Raw genomic sequence first — 20022 nt, 5'->3', positions numbered from 1 at the left:
CCCAGGTTGTTGTTCAAAGCTTTTTTTTTTTTTTTCAAAGCTTTTAATTACAGTCTTCATCAACCATCTTGATGAATCCAGCTACTTCTAATTTAACTGGGCATAACACAAATGCTGGAAAATAAGGCTTGTTCCGCTTTAAAACACACCTCACCGCACCTTGAGGGGCAGGAACCACCTTCTCTGTGCCGAGGCCCTGGGAGGAGCCGCTTCGGCAGGAAGCCCGCTGGGCAGGAAGCCGGCTGGGCGGGGCGGCCTCGGAAGCTGCCTCCCAAGCGGCCCCGCGCGGCAGCAGCCCTCGCAGCGTTTTCCTGTTTAACCTTCTCAGCCCTGGGCTAGAGAGCATAGTGGCTCTAGAGCAAGACAGACCTAGGCTTCGGTGTCTGGCTCTGCTGACTGTGGAGAACTGAGGAACAGTCCCTACCTCCTAAGGGGTTTAGGAAATCATCCACGTGATGCGCTCAGCACGACGCCTGGCCCCCTGGGAAGCCATCCAGTGGTGACGACCATTCATGCCCGCTCATAAGGGCTACGTCCCCACCACACCCTCCTGCAGCTCCGTGCGCTCCAAAGTCCGCTTTGTTAGCGCACGGGACCCAGCACACTGCTTGCCCCCAGAGCAGTGGCACTTTGGTCCTTGCACTGGACACACGGCTTAACTTCTTCTGAGAGGAAATGAGTCACAGCGGCCGTCTTCCACGTGGCGTGCAGAAGCGTCTCCGGTGGGAAGGAAAAAAAAGAACTGCTAATTTTGCTTTTCCTCATACTGAAAAAAAAATCTCCATTTTCTCTTTTAAAACTAACACAGGGGCTTCCCAGGTGGCACAGTGGTTAAGAATCTGCCTGCCAAGGCAAGGGACACGGGTTCGTGCCCTGGTCCGGGAAGATCCCACATGCGGTGGAGCAACTAAGCCCGTGCATCACAACTACTGAGCCTGCGCTCTAGAGCCCGCAAGCCACAACTACTGAGCCTGTGTGCTGCAACTACTGAAGCCTGCGCGCCTAGAGCCCGTGCTCCACAAGAGAAGCCATCGCAATGAGAAGCCCGCACGCTGCAACGAAGAGTAGCCCCCACTCGTCACAACTAGGGAAAGCCGCGTGCAGCAACGTAGACCCAACACAGCCAAAAAATAAATAAAAGAAAAAAAAGAAAAAAAAAAAAAAACTAACACAACATTGTCAATCAACTATACTCCAATATAAAACAAAAAGTTTAAAAAAAAAAAGACATCAAAGAGCCAAAAAAAAAAAGTCAAGTGAAAAAGGACAACTATATAAACCACAGTGGGAGCACAGAGGGGGTTAGTTGCTATAACCCTGAGGGGTAGTTACAGTCGATATTTCCATTTTATAGATGAGAAAACTGAGGCACAAAGTATATGTCCAGCCTAGCATGTGGGTAAAGCTGAATAACAAACCCAAATTGAATTCAGAGCCTATGTCCTCACCCACTGTGGTGTGTACACTGACAAAAGACTTAGATATACATCACATTTATAAGACTTCTTTCTTGGTGTTCTATGATAAACAGAGATGTACTATTAAATCCCTTTTAAGATTTCCATTAATAAATAAGGATTAAATTATATATGGTATTGACCGAGACCATTAAGCTATTTTAGATACTGGAGAGAAAAAAAGAAAAAAATTGTAAATCTAGGTACAGGTACAAGAACTACCTTTCATGGCATAATAGCTACTGATGACATAAATAAGCTATTAGTTTTGTTGTCAATTTTGATACATGATCATATGCACCCACCTTGATGTTAACTATTAATCAGCATACGGTTATCTCCTCACAACCTGAATTATGGGGAACTCATCATATAAGTTACATTGAATTCACAATTCTACACTTCAATATTTAACATTTTAGTGACCAAACTTGCAAATGATTTTAAAGATACCCCCCCCCCACACACACAAACAACATAGTTTCCATGTAATTATTTATTTTGTTTATTATTATTTTTTGGCTGTGCCACACGGCATGCGGGATCTTAGTTCCCCAACCGGGGATCAAAGCCGCACCCCCTGCAGTGGAAGCGAGGAGTCTTAACCGCTGGACCGCCAGGGAAGCCCCTCCATGTAATTTTTAACACGTATTTGTATGAATACCCATATATGGTGGTGCTTTTTGATTCTTACTTTTAGCCCTTATTTAGGGAACCAAGTGGTTCTGTGCTCCCCATATCCTATCTTGGGGCTAGTGACACAAATTGCTTCTGCAGTGTCACAAACTAATACGTAGTAGAATGTTAGGAGAAACTTAACCAATAATGTTGGTCAAATTCCCAAACACCCTTGTCTATAGAAAGGATGGATCTGAGAGCACGCATTAGGACAGTTTGCATCGTCTGGCCTGGAAAATGAGGTCATGGAACGCCCTGGTGGCTGAAAAGGGGACATGAGCTAGGCAGGTCTGGCAGGCAAGCCCCGCGCACTGGCGCAGAGTGAGGGTGTTCACCGCAGAGGATGGGCACCAAGAGGGAGTCTAAATAAGGAAGTTGGCATGAGACAAAGAGGCTCGAAAAGAGTGGGGTGACACGCTGCCAGCCTGGAGGAGTCCGTGCCTAGGAAGGGATTATTTTCATCAACAGCGATGTCTGTGGAGAGCTAAAGAGATCCCAGAAAGGACAGAGTAATACGGAAGAGTCCAAAGAGTGAGTTTCCCTGACAATAGTTTCAGGCATTAGAGGCTCCGTGACCATGCTGACTGCTTTATGTTAAATGGAAAGTGCTGGCCAGGCACATTGTGGTACCATAACGAAGGTTACAGCTGTCAGACGTTTGAAAACTATGTATTTCTTACCCAGCAGAATAGTGTGAACACGTGACTTTTAATGGGCATGAGTTAAATACACTGAGATATCTTCAAGCTCCCACCTCTGCTGAATAGTCAATGGTAACGGGCAATTAGTATTTTCAGAAAATAATATATTTTCATCTTAAAATGTGGTACCAAAATAAATGTTTAAAGGGACATATGTAAGAAAGGTTAAAATAATAGTCAACAAGTTAAGATTTTTAGAGAGGTGTACTGACACAGACCCATATATCTGCAACAAAGAAAACAACTCTTCAATCTCTCCATCCTCTACTTTATATTACAAATTTTGTGCCACCATTAGATGATATATTAATTTTATTTCTTTACATAAATTGAGGAAGAAACATAAAATCAGATCCAAAAATATTACATGGCATTCAGGGAGGTGTATTTTGTTGCCCACCAGAAAAATGATCTGAAATTTACTTTCAAAATTGAGACAGACTTGTTTAAAAGCACTATCCTGGCTCCTTTTTTTGTTTTGAATATATCCTGGTTTTTCTCGAAGTCTCAGTAAATGGATTAAACAAGTTCTGGCTTACAAGGTTAACATTCTAGATGTTCCAAAAAATCATATTCGACACATTCTTCCAGTTGCTTCAAGACCCTTGAGCTATCTGCAACGGGAAACTCCACAAGTAGAGGGCCTCGGGTGTCAGCAGGCAGTTTACTTTGGGTTTTAAAAGCACAGTTTAGAGTCTTGAAGAATGGCATCAATTGCCTAATGCCGGAAAGAGAACGCTGGCGCAGAAGAGGGAACTCGCTCTTCGTGGTGATCTCATCTGAGCTGCCGACTTCCTGCAAGAGACCCACAACGACATGGCTTTGCTAAGGGTTAGAGATGCATGCGAGGCACATGCAGGCGGTGAAAGCTAAGAGATGGGTCCTTTATGAAATTCACTGTCAGCGCTGATGGTAGCAGCATCAACTCAAATCCTAGGTCTTCAGCTGCCATCTTCCGCCAGGATTTCACCCTGAGCCCACCCCGCTGGGGCCACGGTCACCTCTCCTGCAGGCTCTTCCTCTGAGTCACAGAGGAACTCTGCGGGCAAGACTGCTTCTACAGGACTGTGTCACCCAGGAGGCTTTACCTCTTAGCAACTGGGATGAGAAAGTGACATATAAATGCTAAAACAGAGATGAAATTTATAACCATCTCCAAGTTTGAACACTCAGTTAGGAGGCATTCTGAAAACGGTTCAAAGTCATTAAAATCAAATAGCATATGAAGTACTTCACTCACTGCCTAGCCTTTCTCCCCTCTGCCACAAATATAACTGTTAGAAAGGAAAACATTTACCCCATATTTTAATTTTAGAAGTTCGAGAATCCTGACAGTGTGGGGTTTGCATTCTTGGTGATTCTCCTCTAGATCCGACGGGAAGGCAGGGCCCTCTGTGTCCACTTCTGGAACAAATGCCCACCTGTAACTGGAGGAAAAAAATCTGAGGTCAGGCATGCTGGCTTGGAGCCCACTTAAAGGGTTATATATAACAGTTTTACTGAGATGTAAATCACATTCACCAGTTTAACGTGTACAAATCAATAGCTTTTGGTATATTCACAGAATTGTACATCCATCACCATAATCAATTTTAGGATATTTTCATAACCCCAAATAGAATCCCTGTTCCCGTTAGCTCTCACCCCTCAATCCACTACACCCCTTTGATCTAGGTAACCACTAATCTATTTTCTGTCTGTACAGATTTTTTTATACTGGACATTTCATATAAATGGAATCCCATAATACATGGTTGTTTGTGCCTGGCTTCTTTCACTTAACATTGTCAAGGTTCATCCATGCTGTAGCATGTGTCGGTACTTCATTTCTTTGTATTGTAGAATATTTCATTGTATGGACACACCACATGTTATTTATCCACTGGTCAACTGATGGACATTTCTCTACCTTTTGCCTATTATGATTAATGGTGCTGTGTATACTCATGTACATTGGAACTCACTTAAAAAAAAAAACTTTCTTTTTTTTTTTTTTTTAAAGTTTTACTTGATTTTATTTATTTATTTATTTATTTTTGGCTGTGTTGGGTCTTCGGTTCGTGCGAGGGCTTTCTCCAGTTGCGGCAAGCGGGGGCCACTCTTCATCGCGGTGCGGGGACCGCTCTTCATCGCGGTGCGCGGGCCTTTCTCTATCGCGGCCCCTCCCGTCGCGGGGCACAGGCTCCAGACGCGCAGGCTCAGCAATTGTGGCTCACGGGCCCAGCTGCTCCGTGGCATGTGGGATCTTCCCAGACCAGGGCTCGAACCCGTGTCCCCTGCATTAGCAGGCAGATTCTCAACCACTGCGCCACCAGGGAAGCCCAAAACTTTCTTTTTTAGGGCAGTTTTAGGTTCACCCAAAATTGAGCAGAAAGTACAGAGGTTTCCCACTTGCCCTGGGCCCTGCTCTGCCGTGCACAGACTCCCTGACTACCAGCACGCCCACCAGAGGGGTACATTTGTTACAATCGATGAACTGACACTGACTCAACATCATCACCCAAAGTCCAGAGTTCACCTTAGGGTTCACTCTTGGTGCTGTAACTTCTATAGGCTCGGACAAGTGTGCAATGACATGTATCATACAAAGTAGTTTCACTGCCCTAAAAATCCTCTGTGCTCTGCCTCGCTCTCCCCTCCCCCCGGCACACGCTCAGCTGTTTACTGTCTCCACAGTCTTGCCTTTTACAGATCATCATATAGTTGCGATCAGACAGTATGTAGCCGTTTCAGATTGGCTTCTTTCACTTAGTGTTTCTAACCACAAACATTTCTACACGATTTCACTCTTTAGGGGAATAGGACAGAGAGAAGTGGCATCTGGGGCCAGGCATGAAATTAAACATATGAGCAGCTGTGTTAAGCCTACAGGAAATGTGAGCCAACAAGGGCAGAGCCAATTGGAGACGGCATGTTCCATTTATTTAATTAAAAACAAAGAGACAAAAAAATTATACAAACCCAGTGTGGATCACCAGTGGGTGACTCTGTTTTATAAGAACCCAATAGCATAACCCACCTAAACACACACACACACACACACACACACACACACACACACACACACACACACACACACAGAAAGAGAAACCCGTACATAAACACTACTGTGAGCCAAATTCACCAAACCACAGATGTTGCAAGTAATGTGAAACTTGGTATTCTGAGCAGGCCCCTCGGCCACTAGTAACCCATGCTGTGGTGTCTTATATACTGTACAGGAAAGAACAAGTGAAAATGCTCGCGAGGAAAGAAAGTCACCTCCTTCAAAGAAGACACGTGGTCTTCCCTGACTTACATCTGAAATAGCGGCATCTTGTCAGGTGGAAAAGAAAGTGCTGTGTCCAAGAATTTGCAAGCTGATAAATATAGGATAAGTTCACTCTGGGGTATCTCCCCCATCGAGGGCCCATTTCCATCAGAGACTGAAACTTTTATTCTGTTGATTTTGTTGCTGTTTCTGTAAATTTGCAAAGAAACTCTTGTTATAAATTCATTCACATCTGCTGTGGTCCTTTTGCCTATGCAATGTCCATAAGAAGGTTTTCCTTTTAAGAAATGGTCAGAATAGCTGGTCCCTTCACAACTACTTCAGGAAAACAGTATTTAGTGTTAGATAACCCTGCATCATAAGGTGATGTCCATTAATCTTCATATATGTGTGCAGACTGCTGTACTACTTACCTCAATGATTCATCGTCCTCTTTCAGATCTTCTTCAAGCTGTATGAATGTCTGAATCTTTAAAAAAAAATGTGAATTCAAGTTACTATTTGAGAGAGTAAACCTAGCTTAATGTTTAAAATTTATATGTCCATAAAAAATAGCAAATAAAGCACAAGAAACAATCAAAAAAATGAAAAGACAACCTATGAAATGGGAAAAAATATCTGCAAACCAAATATCTGATAGGATAATATCCAAAATATATAAAGAACTCATACAACTCAGTAACAAAAAAAAGCAAATAATCCAATTAAAAAATGGGCAGCATTATTTGCAGTAGCCAAGACATGGAAACAACCTAAATGTCCATCAACAGATAAATACATAAAGAAATTGTTTTATATATACACAATGGAATATTATTCAGCCATGAAAAAGGAGGAATCCTAGCATTTCCAGCAACATGGAAGGAACTTGGGGGCATTATACTAAGTGAAATATGAAGAGAAAGGCAAATACTGTATGATCTCCCTTATAAGTGGAATCTAAAAAAATAAAACAAGGAACTTCCATGGTGGTCCTGTGGTTAAGACTCCGTGCTTCCAATGCAGGGGGCGTGGGTTCAATCCCTGGTCATGGATGTTAACTAAACTTACTGTGATAATCATTTCATGATATACTTTAGTCAAATCAAGTTGTACACCTTAAACTTACACATGGCTATATGACACATATCTCAATAAAATTGGGAAAAAAAAACAGTTTAAAAAATAGCAAATAGGGAGTTCCCTGGTGGTCCAGTGGTTAGGACTCAGCACTTTCACTGCCATGTCCTGGTCGGGGAACTAAGATCCCTAAAGCCACATGGCACAGCCCAAAAAAAAAAAAAAAAAAGCAAATAATATCAAACTGTACAGATTAATTGGAATAACTGACGCTGAGAGAGCAACTATGATTATAGGATAAAATATCTCTATTTAAGCAAGAGCTGACTATGCACTACCAACGTGATTGAAAGTTTTGCAGATAAAATTAGATATATATGAAATAATATATTATTCCTGAAAAAGCATTTTTAAAAGCTCCAATTTTGCTTTCAAGAGTAAAATATTTGCACTTACCAATTCAGAGACCATTATTGGCCACAGTGAAGTCAAATGTTGAGGAGATATTCTTAGCAGCAAAACTCTGAAAAAAAGAAACATCTGAGCAGCAACTATGGATGTCTGTCCAACTCTGAGATTGTCTGTCAGGCGTTCTAAGGAAAGAAGATTTTAGAGATGTCACACAAATATGCAGTTCGGAGTTTCTCATTAGACAAAGAGGAATAATAAAATTGCAATTGCTTTGACATTTGACAAGAACCTCATACATGAGATGGGTGCTGGGAGAATGGTTTTGTGCCCCGTGTTTGCCCCCAGCACTGTTCTTTGTGAGGCACAGCAGTTTGTGGTTTTTGCTAAAGAAGTGAATCAAGTTCCTCTTATTCCCCTGCTGCAGCTGAGTAGAAAGGCATCAATTTCTGGCTCAAGCCAGAAATCCAGTGTGTGATCAATGAACATGTAATTATTCTTCTAAGCATATGAAACATGAGACACAGAAACTGAAGAGTCTTTGGCGAGTGATGCAACTATGAGATCATATAGATTGGTTGGCAGATGACACTATATTTTGGGGGTGAGGAGTGGCAAGTGAAGTGCGTGAATAAAATAGAATTATTCAGTAAAGTTTAGATTTGATGACCATGACAAAAACTTTAATTCCTGCAGGAAAAAGAAAAAAAGGTAAACTCTCTAGTCCCTAACAGTCTTCCCCACTTCTCCACTGAAATAACTGTTTGCAGAATGTGATTTTTTCCCATAATTTAAGGTTTCTTAGGAAGATGACAAATTGCTATAGGAAACAGCTGAACTATGGTCATGCTGCTTAAGATTCGCTGTAGTAAATTAGTAATAAACTTCTCTTTACTTGAGGTAGCTTAAGTGGGTTTTTACTTCTTGCCTTTAAAAATACTCTGACCAAATGAAGGATCATGCATAGATCAGACACTTGACAAACAGGTTGGCATTTTTTTTTTTAATGGATGGATTTTATTTTTATTTTTTATTTGTTCATTTATTTATTTTTGGCTGTGTTGGGTCTTCGTTGCTGCACACGGGCTTTCTCTAGTTGCAGCGAGCAGGGGCTACTCTTCGTTGTGGTGCGCAGGCTTCTCATTGTGGTGGCTTCTCTTGTTGCAGAGCATGGGCTCTAGGCACGCAGGCTTCAGTAGTTGTGGCACGCGGGCTCAGTAGTTGTGGCTCACGGGCTTAGTTGCTCTGCGGCATGTGGGATCTTCCTGGACCAGGGCTCGAACCCGTGTCCCGTGCAGTGGCAGGTGGATTCTTAACCACTGCGCCACCAGGGAAGCCCCAGGTTGGCATTTTTAAAGAGTGGTTTGTGCTTCTGGTTCTGGACAAGATGGAGTAAGTGTAATACATCCTATTTATCTAACTGCAAACAAACAAAAACCTTGAACAAAAATACATAAACCAACTATCAGAAAACAGGTGAAGGAAAGGTGGCAGGACTGGGTAGGAACCTTGGGACTTAAGGAATGACCTGGAAGTGGGTTCCATGTGGTTTTTAAATTTTTTATTTTATCCCAGCTTAGGCAATTGAAAAGAATGTAACCTGGAATGCCAAAACTCTCAACTTGAATGAGAAAAGATACCCAAAAGACACCAACGCAGACATAATACAGAGGTTGGAATTATTGGAAAAGGATTTTAAAGCTGCTATCTAAAAATACTCTAATAACCAATTATGGACACTTGAAACAAATAAGAAATAGAAAGTGTCAGCAAAAAAATACAAGATACAAAGAAAAGTCAAATAGAAATTTTAGAACTAAAAAATAGAATCACCAAGATAGAAAAACTTACTGTTGAGCTCAACAGCAGAATGGAGATGACAGAGGAAGAGGGGAATCCAAGACAGAATCAATAGAAATTATGTGAGCTGAACAAAGGAGAGAGAAAATATCAGAAAAACAAAAAATGAACAGAGTCTCATAGACCAGTGGGACAACAAAAGATCTAACATTTGTGCACTGGAATCACAGAAAAAGAGAAAAAAGAGTATAGGTTGGAAAAATATTTTAAAAATGACTGAAAACTTTCCAAATGTAGTGAAAGACGTACATCTACAAATAAAAGAAGCTGAGTGAACTCTAAAAGGGATAAAACCAAAGAAATCATGTTCAGTCACATAATCAAACTTCTGAAAACTAAAGACAAAGAAAAAAATCTTGATAGCAGTCAGAGGGAAATTATACATTACCTAAAAGGGAGAATAGTTCGAATAATAGCAGATTTCTCATTAGAAACCATAGAGTCAGAAAGAAGTTGCCATTTTTCAAGTGCTGAAAGAAGAACTTCAACCCAGAATTTTTCTATTTCCAATGAAAACATCCTTCCAGAATAAAGGTGAAAGAAAAAAAAAAAACCAACCAAACCAAACCAAGATGAATGAAGGTGAAAAAAAAAAAAGGCTCAATGAAGGAGAACTAAGAAAACTTGTTAACAGATTTGTCCTCAAAGAATGGCTAAATGATGTTCTTCAGACAGAAAGGAAATGATAACGGTAGGAAACACGGAACATCAGGAATGACTAAAGAGCAATAGAAAGGGTAAATAAATGAGTATAAATAATATCCTTTCCTCTTGAGTATTTATGTTGGACAGGGAAAGCAAAAAGTGTATCTCTATCTCTTATGGTTCTAGTATGTAAACGTAGTATTTCAGACAACTATATCACATGGGAGAAAAGCAAATGGTGGTAAAATATTGATACTAGTAGACCACAGTAAGTATGTATGTTCTATGTTCACTGTAATCCCTAGAGCAACCACTGCAAAAAGCTATATAAAGAGATATACCCCTAAACCACTTTAAATAAATCAAAATGGAACGCCAAAAAAAATGTTCAAGTAACCTCAGGAAAATAGGAAAAGGGAAACAAAAGGAATGAAAAACAAGGAACAAACAGAAAATAAACAAAATGGCATAATATATCCTGACATGACACGTCAATTAAAAGAGACTGGTTGAATGGATAAAAGGAATGACCCAGTTGTATGCTATCTTACACAAAACTCACTTCAAATATAACAACATGGCTTCCCTGGTGGCGCGGTGGTTAAGAATTCACCTGCCGGGCTTCCCTGGTGGCGCAGTGGTTGAGAATCTGCCTGCTAATGCAGGGGACACGGGTTCGAGCCCTGGTCTGGGAAGATCCCACATGCCACGGAGCAGCTGGGCCCGTGAGCCACAATTGCTGAGCCTGCGCGTCTGGAGCCTGTGCCCCGCGACGGGAGGGGCCGCGATAGAGAAAGGCCCGCGCACCGCGATGAAGAGCGGTCCCCGCACCGCGATGAAGAGTGGCCCCCGCTTGCCGCAACTGGAGAAAGCCCTCGCACGAACCGAAGACCCAACACAGCCAAAAATAAATAAATAAATAAATAAATAAATAAAAAAAAAAAAAAAAAAAAGAATTCACCTGCCAATGCAGGGGACACGGGTTTGAGCCCTGATCCAGGAAGATCCCACATGCCGCGGAGCAACTAAGCCCATGTGCCACAACTACTGAGCCTGCGCTCTAGAGCCTGCGAGCCACAACTACTGAAGCCCGCACGCCTAGAGCCCGTGCTCCGCAACAAGAAAAGCCACCGCAATGAGAAGCCCGTGCACCACAACGAAGAGTAGACCCCGCTCGCCGCAACTAGAGAAAGCCCACGCAGCAACGAAGACCCAACACAACCAAAAATAAATGAAATAAATACATTTTAAAAAAAGATAAAACTACTTAAAAATATATAACAATATAAGTAGGTTAAAGTTAAAAGGATGGAAAAAGATACAATATGCAAACATTTTAAGAAAGCCTGAGTGGCGCTATTAATATAGGACAGAATAGACTTCAGAGCAAAGGAAAGTACCAGGGTCAAAGAGGGACATTACATAGTAGTAAGGTCAGTTCAACAAGAAGATATAACATTCCTAAATGTCTGTTCACCAAACAACAGAGGTGTAAAATACTTGAAGAAAGAACTGCCAGAACTCAAAGAAGAATAAGTACTGACAACTGTAGCTGAACTTCAACATCCCTATCCCATGACTGATAGAACTCCTAGGAAAACAGTCAGTAAGGATATAGAAGTGAGCAGTACCTTCAGCCAACAGGATCTAATAAACACTTGTAGAACACTCCACTCAACACCAGCAGAACACATCTCATTACGTGCTCGTGGAACATTCACCAAGACTGCTTTATGACCCATGATATAACTGAACTTCAACAAATTTAAATCCTACAAAGAAGGTTCTCTGACCATAATGGGATCAAACTGGAAATTAATAACAGAAAGATAACCAGAAACACTTGGAAATTAACAAACTTCTAAATTAGATACGGGGCGAAGAAGTATCAAAGGAAATAAAAAATATAAAGAAATGAATGAAAATTACAATATATCCGATTTTGTGGGATACAGTTAAAGTATTGCTGAGAGGGAAATTTATAGCACTAAATGCTTACATTATAAAAGAAGAAAGCACTCAAATCTATAATCCAAGCCTCTACCTCACGAGACCAGAAAAAGAACAAAATAAAACCAAAGCAAGGACAAAGAAGGGCATAATAAAAAGCAGAAATAAATGAAACTGGAAACAAAACAAACAAAAATAATGTAGAAAAATCAATCAAATTAAAATGTGGTTATTCGAAAAGAACAAGAAAAGTGACAAACCTCTAGAAAGACTGACCAAAAAAGAGAGAAAGCAAATTACCAATATCAGGAATGAAAGTAGGGGTATCTCTAAAGACATCAAAAGGATAATGAGGGACTTCCCTGGTGGCTCAGTGGTTAAGACTCCGCGTTCCCAATGCAGGGGGCCCGGGTTTGATCCCTGGCCAGGGAACTAGATACCACATACATGCTGCAACTAAGAGTTCACAAGCCACAACTAAGGAGCCCACGTGCCGCAACTAAGGAGCTGGCGAGCTGCAACTAAGGAGCCCACAAGCTGCAACTAAAAGGAGACCACCTGCCACAACTAAGACCCAGTGCAACCAAATAAATAAATAAATATTAAAAAATAAAAGTGTTAAAAAAAAAAAAGGTAATGACATTTGAATTACTGTTTAAATGGGAATGCAAAATGGTGCATCCACTCTGGAAAACAGTTTGGCAGTTTCTTATAAAGTTAAACACACATTTACCATAGAACCCAGTAATCAAACCCTTGTGCATTTATCCCAGCTTGCAGGATCTTAGTTCCCTGACCAGGGATTGAACCTGGGCCCTCTGCAGTGAAAGCACAGAGTCCTAACCACTGGATCGCCAGAGGCTTTATTCCTTTTTTTTTTTTTAATTTATTTATCTCATTTATCTTATTTTTGGCTGCGCTGGGTCTTTGTTGCTGCACGTGGGCTTTTCTCTAGTTGCGGCAAGTGGGGGCTACTCTTCATTGCAGTGCGCGGGCTTCTCATTGAGGTGGCTTCTCTTGCTGTGGAGCACGGGCTCTAGGTGCGTGGGCTTCAGTAGTTGTGGCACGCGGGCTCAGTAGTTTTGGCTCACAGGCTCTAGAGCGCAGGCTCAGTAGTTGTGGTGCACGGGCTTAGTTGCTCCGCAGCATGTGGGATCTTCCTGGACCAGGGCTCGAACCCGTGTCCCCTGCATTGGCGGGCAGATTCTTAACCACTGCGCTACCAGGGAAGCCCTTAGGCTTTATTTCTAATACCAAAAACTAGAACAAGCCAGATGTCCATCAGGTAAATGGATAAATGAACTGGGTACATCCATAAACTGGAGTATTATTACTCATTAAAAAAGATCAAACTCTTTATACACCCATGAACATACCCCACTTGCCTTTGGATGGATCTCAAAAGCACTGTACTAAATGAAAAAAGCTAATCTCAAAAGGTGACATTTACATAATATGCATGATGTATGATTCCATTTACATAACATTAAAGTGATGGAGAACAGATCAGTGGTTTCCAGGGGTTAGGGCTGGGTGGAGGGTGTGACTATATAAAGCAGTGAGTGACTTGAGGGTGTCGCTTTGTAGCGAGGGAAGAGTTCTAAATCCTGGTTGTGGTGTTGGCTACAAGAATTTGTACATGGGATACGTTCATAGAACTAGACACACAAACACACACATAAAGATTGCATTGTAGAAACTGGTGAAATCTGAAAAAGTCTCAAGTTGAGTTATGGTAATACTCCCACATCAATTTCCTGGTTTTGATGAGGAACTATGCTTATGTGAGATGTTATCATGGGGGAAGCTGGACGAACAGTACACAGGAACACTAGGTACTATTTGTGCAACTTCTTGTGAGTCTTAATCTACTTTGAGATAAAAAGTATTAAAAAAAAAAAGTGGTTTGTACACATGGGGCATATTTCATATTGATGCTCCAAATAAAAGCTAAATTCGTGAGATTATTCTTCAGCCAAGATGATCTATTTTAGAATCTCTAATATTCCTTTCTTAGCTGAGTGATAAACCTTACAGGCTTAAGGAGTCCTGGTGAGCAGAGCCAGAGAGAGCCCTGAGCCAGAATCCCTGCACCACTGTCAAGGCTGCAGAACCTCGTTTAGGCTGGCCGCATAATCTTGCTGAGCCCATTTCCCACCTGTGAAACTCGCCTGCCTCAGAGGGTACCTGCTAAAGAACACAGCCTGCTGCTGGGAGTCACAGGGCTCAGATTTCAGTCCAGGTTTTGCCAGTGAGCGGCAATGCAACTTCACGCAGGTGTTAATCTCTCTGAGCACCAGTATGCTGATGTAAAAATGGAGCTGATAAAGGACAATGAAGAAAACTTAAACGATGGGAAGGACTTCAGTGGACCTGGAATGAGCCACACTCATCAGCTTAGAGGGAACAGAGTGTTCCCTCTAGACCTTTCTGATCCCCTCATCAGGGGCCTCTGTAGGGGCCTTTCGTCCTAGACAAGCAGCATTTTATCGTCCCTCCTGTTTAAAAAATAATTGCTTTGAGCCGATTTACTGCTTCTGAGATCAATGTAAAATTTATGTCACTACGAGCCAAGATGTAAGGAGCTGCTCAGCTCTGTACCCTGAGTGCATCGATCGACCTCTTCCAGTGCTACTTGACGGTGATCAGTCGGGGGTGAGGACCCCAAAGGAGAAATGCCAGACCTTCCCCGTTCCTGCCTCTTTTGATTTGGCCTCAACTATTCACCATGGTGTGCAACTTAGGAGCTTCCGGATGCCTCCACTCCCTTGACTGGGGCGTCACTGCTCCACGGGGCCAGTCAATGTCCCAAGACTGTCAGAGAACGTTCCGAATCCCATCACCCCAGGACCTCAGGGAAGCTGGGCCTGTCCACAGTCCTGAACACAATGACAACACAGAGGCAAGTGCTTTGCAAACTGTCAGTTAGCAAAAAACGGAAGGGGGTAAACATGTTTACTTCTTCCTCTTATTTTTTTAAAACAAGGACTCAAACAGGTATTTTTATTTTATTTTATTTTTTACTTTTTGGCTGCGTTGTGTGGCGTGAGGGACCTTAGTTCCCTGGCCAAGGATCGAACCTGTGCCGCCTGCAGTGTAAGTGCAAAGCCCTAACCACGGGACCGCCAGGGAAGTCCATCCTACTTTTTCAAACATGTAGTTTTTAAAAAAAAAAAAAAACGAAACAGCACTTGAGCTATCCAAAGTGGAGGGTATTTATTTGGAGAAATTCCTCTTTCCCCAAGGACCCCCAAACCATCTCCTATTTAAAGTCAGCATTATGCTGACTTTCATATATGTTGTATGTATATAATATATAATGTATATATTATGTTGCCTCTACTTCTCTCTCCCTCTCCAAGCCATGATTTCTCAGAATTGGATGTTTACACCCTGCCATAGTCAGATTCTCCATACCACTGATTGAAAAAGGCCATTGTCTGTTCTCTTCTTGTTCTACACATCTAATACTGTCTCTTTAGCTCTCTGGGCCTCACCCCAGGTTTTAGGAGAGTGTGTGATGGGACATGGGGGAGAGAAGGCGCAGGTGTTTCTCCCAAAGTGAGAAAGCATGGCAAGGACTGTACAATGCACTGCCTACCATGCTCTCCTGCTGAGAAAGTGAATTCACGCTGCCCTTTTGGACCACCGTCTGATGGCCAGGTGCATAAAGCACCATCACAGACACCGCCCGTGAATTGGAGGAAATGTGGTTCCCGTTGTTCTCTCTCCCCTTTAAATCCTGTAAGGATGCAACAAAGTTCAGCTTTGACTCTGCACTGAGCAAAGTCTCTGGAGGGCTGCCATCGCCTTTAACGGCATTCCTGGTCACCCTCTGACCTAAGCAGCCTCCTGTTAGTAATTCAAGTAAGGATTTGTCAATATCTGAATATTCACTTTTATACATCTTAAGTATTCAAGACGTTAGGTCATGAACATCTTACGTGCTTTACAGGCTGAAATTATGTCAGTAGAAGTATAATGGTATTTTCATTATTGCAAATATAAAATTCTGTCATAATTAATACCCGTGAAAGCTGTTAATGTTTTGACCTAAAATAATTAAGACCTTTCAAGTGGTCAATCAAGTAGGGACGTGGGCTGAGAATTAATACAAATATTTACAAAAAGCACATGCTTTGTGAGCCGACAGATATTTATAAGAGCATTTTTTAAGAGGGTAGAGTAAGAGATTTATATCATAATTCTATGTGGAAACAACACGAATGTTCAACTGGTGATCTGGTAAACAAATCACAGAATGGAATACTATAGATAAATAGCAATAAAAAGAAATAAGCTATTGATAAATACAACAGAATGAATGACTCTCAAATACAAAAGAAGCCAGACTCAAAGGCTATACACTGTCTAATCACATTCACATTTATAGGACATTCCAGAAAAGATGAAACTATATGAACAGAAAGAAGATTTAGTGGTTGATAGGGTCAGGGGGTAAGCAGAGGAGATGCCTTCTGAGGGGCACGAGTGAACTTTCTGGGGTGATGGAAATGTTCTGTATCTTGACTGCAGTGGTGGTTACGTGACTACATGTGTTTATCAAAATTCATAGAACTGTAGAGCCAGAACTGTATGTAAATTATACTTTAATAAGTCTGAGCCCCCCAAAAGGATTTACACCGTAATTCTAATATTTGTAAAATTGTTTGTTATACTAGTCTTCATGATATTTCATATGATTCTTGAAAGCTTTTTTGTTTATTTTATTATATTCCATTTAGGCTACATGTCTTAAGGAAAACACATTCCTGTTTGAGAGTTCTTTTGTGTCTTGGAGGAGGATGAATTAAAACAGAATGCTCACTTTGCCACCTCAACATTTTATGAGGAGGGGGAAAAACCTTTAAAACCATGTATAATATCCACAATCATTCATTCTTGAAGCAGACAAAGAATACCGCGAGTATGAAGAAGAGAAAAAACTGCTAAGGAAAAATCAGGTACTTCTCCAAAATCTTGCTCTGTCACTGGCCTTAGTATCTGTACTGCAGGAGGGATCCAGCAGGAGACAGTGCTGAAGAAGCACTGCCAGACTTTAAAAAACAACCTAATACAAACTAATAGCATTATAGGACTTCCCTGGTGGTGCAGTAGTTAAGAATCTGCCTGCCAATGCAGGGGACATGGGTTCGAGCCCTGGTCCGGGAAGATCCCACATGCCGTGGAGCAACTAAGCCCATGTGCCACAACTACTGAGCCTGTGCTCTAGAGCCCGCAAGCCACAACTACTGAAGCCCCCATGCCTAGAGCCCGTACTCTGCAACAAGAGAAGCCACCGCAATGAGAAGCCCGTGCACCACAACGAAGAGTAGCCCCCGCTCGCCACAACTAGAGAAAAGCGCGTGCACAGCAACAAAGACCCAACGCAGCCAAAAATAAATAAATAAAATTTTTTAAAAATTTAAAAAACTAATAGCATTATAATAATTGATTTTTCTCTTGCCTTTTTTAAAAAAATAAATTTATTTATTTATATTTCATTTTTGGCTGCGTTGGGTCTTTGTTGCTGTGCACGGGCTTTCTCTGTCTGCGGCGAGCGGGGGCTACTCTTCATTGCGGTGCGTGGCCTTCTCATCGCGGTGGCTTCTCTTGTTGTGGAGCACGGGCTCTAGGCGCGCGGGCTTCAGTAGCTGTGGCATGTGGGCTCAGTAGTTGTGGCTCATAGGCTCCAGAACGCAGGCTCAGTAGTTGTGGCGCACGGGCTTAGATGCTCCGCGGCATGTGGGATCTTCCCAGACCAGTGCTCGAAACTGTGGCCCCTGCATTGGCAGGCGGATTCTTAACCACTGCGCCAGCAGGGAAGTCCCATAATAATTGATTTTTAAAATAAAGTTTCAGATTTACCGATATATTTCCGAAGTTCTTCTACAATCACCTCTGCTGAGTACTCATTTAACGTTTGACCATACTGCCAACACCTGCCCTGGGCCCCTCTGGTTTCCAGCCATGTTGGCCACTCTGGGCCTGTCTCTGGGGGGGGGGGGGGTGGGCTGGGGGAAGGGCAGGGCTTCTTACCTTGGATCAGAGGAAGGTAAAGGTGGTACTGATCAAGTTCTCCACTTAAGACGGCAAAAGCCTGGCGCTTTAGCAGCATGGCTTTCTGCTCAAAACTTGAGAACAGTTTTAAAGAACTGCTCTGCATGCCTGGAATAAATAGAGCAAATAAGTTCCATTTAGTGAGAACACTACAATGAGAGGTAAGTGATGAGAAATTCCTACTCTTCCTATCTTCCCTGGTGAAAGATCATGATCTTGATTAAGGGCATGTAGTTGTTACACTCAAATATTTAAATTTATAAAAGTACTTATTTCTTTCATGATACTGAATGATGGGATATTTGAAGAGGATATGAGGTACAGGAAAGTACTTCTAACCAATTGTGGTCAACTTATCATTACTTTCAAAAGAATTTTCTCTGCTACAAAACTGCAAAAAAGGTAGTTAAAGGCATTCGTGTCAATAGACTGGAAATAGGAAGGCTCATTCACGTAGTCCCAACATATCCTGCACATCACATTACACTCTTTGGCTGAAATGGCACTAAAAAATGTTTGAGCTGGGCTCTGAAATACGTGGTAAAAGTTGATTATGACCAAAAGGAATTGGTCCTTTAAAGTGTGACTTACGTGCACATAACAGAAGAACTTACTCATTAAATCTTTAAACATTGTTTTCTCATGAGTCAGAAGATGGTCAATAATGGACTTCCAACTGGATATTAAAAAAAGCAAAATTAATTAAATATGCAAAGGGTGACAGTCTGATTAAAAGCATCAAGAAAAGAACATGTCCCTTTAAGATCTACTAAAAACTGCTTTCTGAAGTTAGTGAAAGGGATGAATAGTTTTTATATAAGGAAACGTTAAGCAAAAGCTTTTCATTTATAACCTTAACATAGGGAATGAATAACATAGGGAATAATGAATAATTCCCAGCTCACCATAAAAGCAAACACAAATTGTCAAGGTACCATGGCTTTTGCAAGGGTTGCCCTTAAATGTGTTCACACAGATGATATCCATACACTTGTGTTAATGGAAAGAATTGGGGTTGTGAAGACAAATACCACTAGTTCTCAACGGGCTCCCCGCAGTACAACAGGATTACAGCCACAGCCGCTGGCGGTGGCTGGGCAAACCCTCAGCCCATATAGAAAAGCTGACCAGTCTCCACCGTCTACGCCTGCCATTAATGAAGACCTGTTCAGTCAAGCCAGGGGCAGAGTTTCGAGTGGTTCTGCTGACCTCCAAGAAGAAGGCACAGCTCGTTCATCCTGTGCCTGTGATTCCACGGAGCTCCACTGCCCGCGCAGAGCCTGGCCAGCCTCAAGGTCTCAGTGAGGACTCGGGGAGCGCAAGCCGAGAAGTGCGATAGGGACACCGCGGGGCCGCCACGGAGCCCTGTCATCTTCATGCTGGCCAAGCATTTTGTGATTACAAGATAAAGCAGTACTAGACCAAGTACCACTGGAGCCCCATGCTATGCTCTTTAGGAAAAATATGCTCTCTTACTTGAAATTCTTCTCCTGATTAAAAAAAAGACACCTTTGTAGTTTTTAAAAGACTTAATTCTGTTCCCAGAAATACACAGTTAACCTGTGAGTGGTGTCCTATGATTTGGGTTGATGCTAGCTCTGCTTCCATTTCAGGAAAGAGAATTAATTACAGAAACCCAAACACTTTTCCACTTGAAGATTCAGGGCATGTTTTTTATCAGGACAGCATTTCTTACTGCACACAAGAAGTGTCCATCTGGAAGAAGGCCGGGTCCAAGAATAATTCCAGGACTTCTTTTTTCCAGGCTCGTTTCGTGTAGGCATAACCGCTCAGAGAGCTCAGCAGCTGGGCGCCAGCCCGGAAGCTGGGGGCATTGTAGGCGCTGAAAGGGGTGGGAGGGGGAAAGGGTCAAGGTCAGAGACGGTGCAAGGAACCCCGCTGGACACATTTCCCATAAGCTATCTTTCCACAC

The 20022-nt window shown here is 42.1% G+C and overlaps 1 protein-coding gene across 5 annotated transcripts in view; it reads right to left on the bottom strand.

The window, feature by feature from the left end:
- Positions 1 to 3114: 3114 nt before the first annotated feature.
- Positions 3115 to 20022, bottom strand: part of DOP1B (DOP1 leucine zipper like protein B) — a 103805-nt gene continuing 86897 nt past the window's right edge. For 4 of the 5 annotated variants that reach the window (XM_057545937.1, XM_057545938.1, XM_057545939.1 and 1 more), the window contains 8 exons: positions 19786 to 19932; positions 18704 to 18765; positions 18069 to 18197; positions 7623 to 7759; positions 6521 to 6576; positions 6135 to 6296; positions 4134 to 4263; positions 3115 to 3631 (listed from right to left, as the gene is read on the bottom strand). In XM_057545937.1, coding sequence (XP_057401920.1) covers positions 3380 to 3631; positions 4134 to 4263; positions 6135 to 6296; positions 6521 to 6576; positions 7623 to 7759; positions 18069 to 18197; positions 18704 to 18765; positions 19786 to 19932 — 1075 coding nt within the window. In that variant the 3' untranslated portion in view covers positions 3115 to 3379. Of the gene's footprint in view, positions 3632 to 4133; positions 4264 to 6134; positions 6297 to 6520; positions 6577 to 7622; positions 7760 to 18068; positions 18198 to 18703; positions 18766 to 19785; positions 19933 to 20022 lie in introns of those variants that run through there. The other variant, XR_009008237.1, reaches the window with a different exon arrangement.

Source organism: Balaenoptera acutorostrata, chromosome 4, assembly GCF_949987535.1.
Source record: "Balaenoptera acutorostrata chromosome 4, mBalAcu1.1, whole genome shotgun sequence".
In the NCBI taxonomy this organism is placed as follows: Eukaryota; Metazoa; Chordata; class Mammalia; order Artiodactyla; family Balaenopteridae; genus Balaenoptera; species Balaenoptera acutorostrata.
Note: the sequence above shows the minus strand (reverse complement) of the source record. Positions and strands in the feature narration are given on the sequence as shown.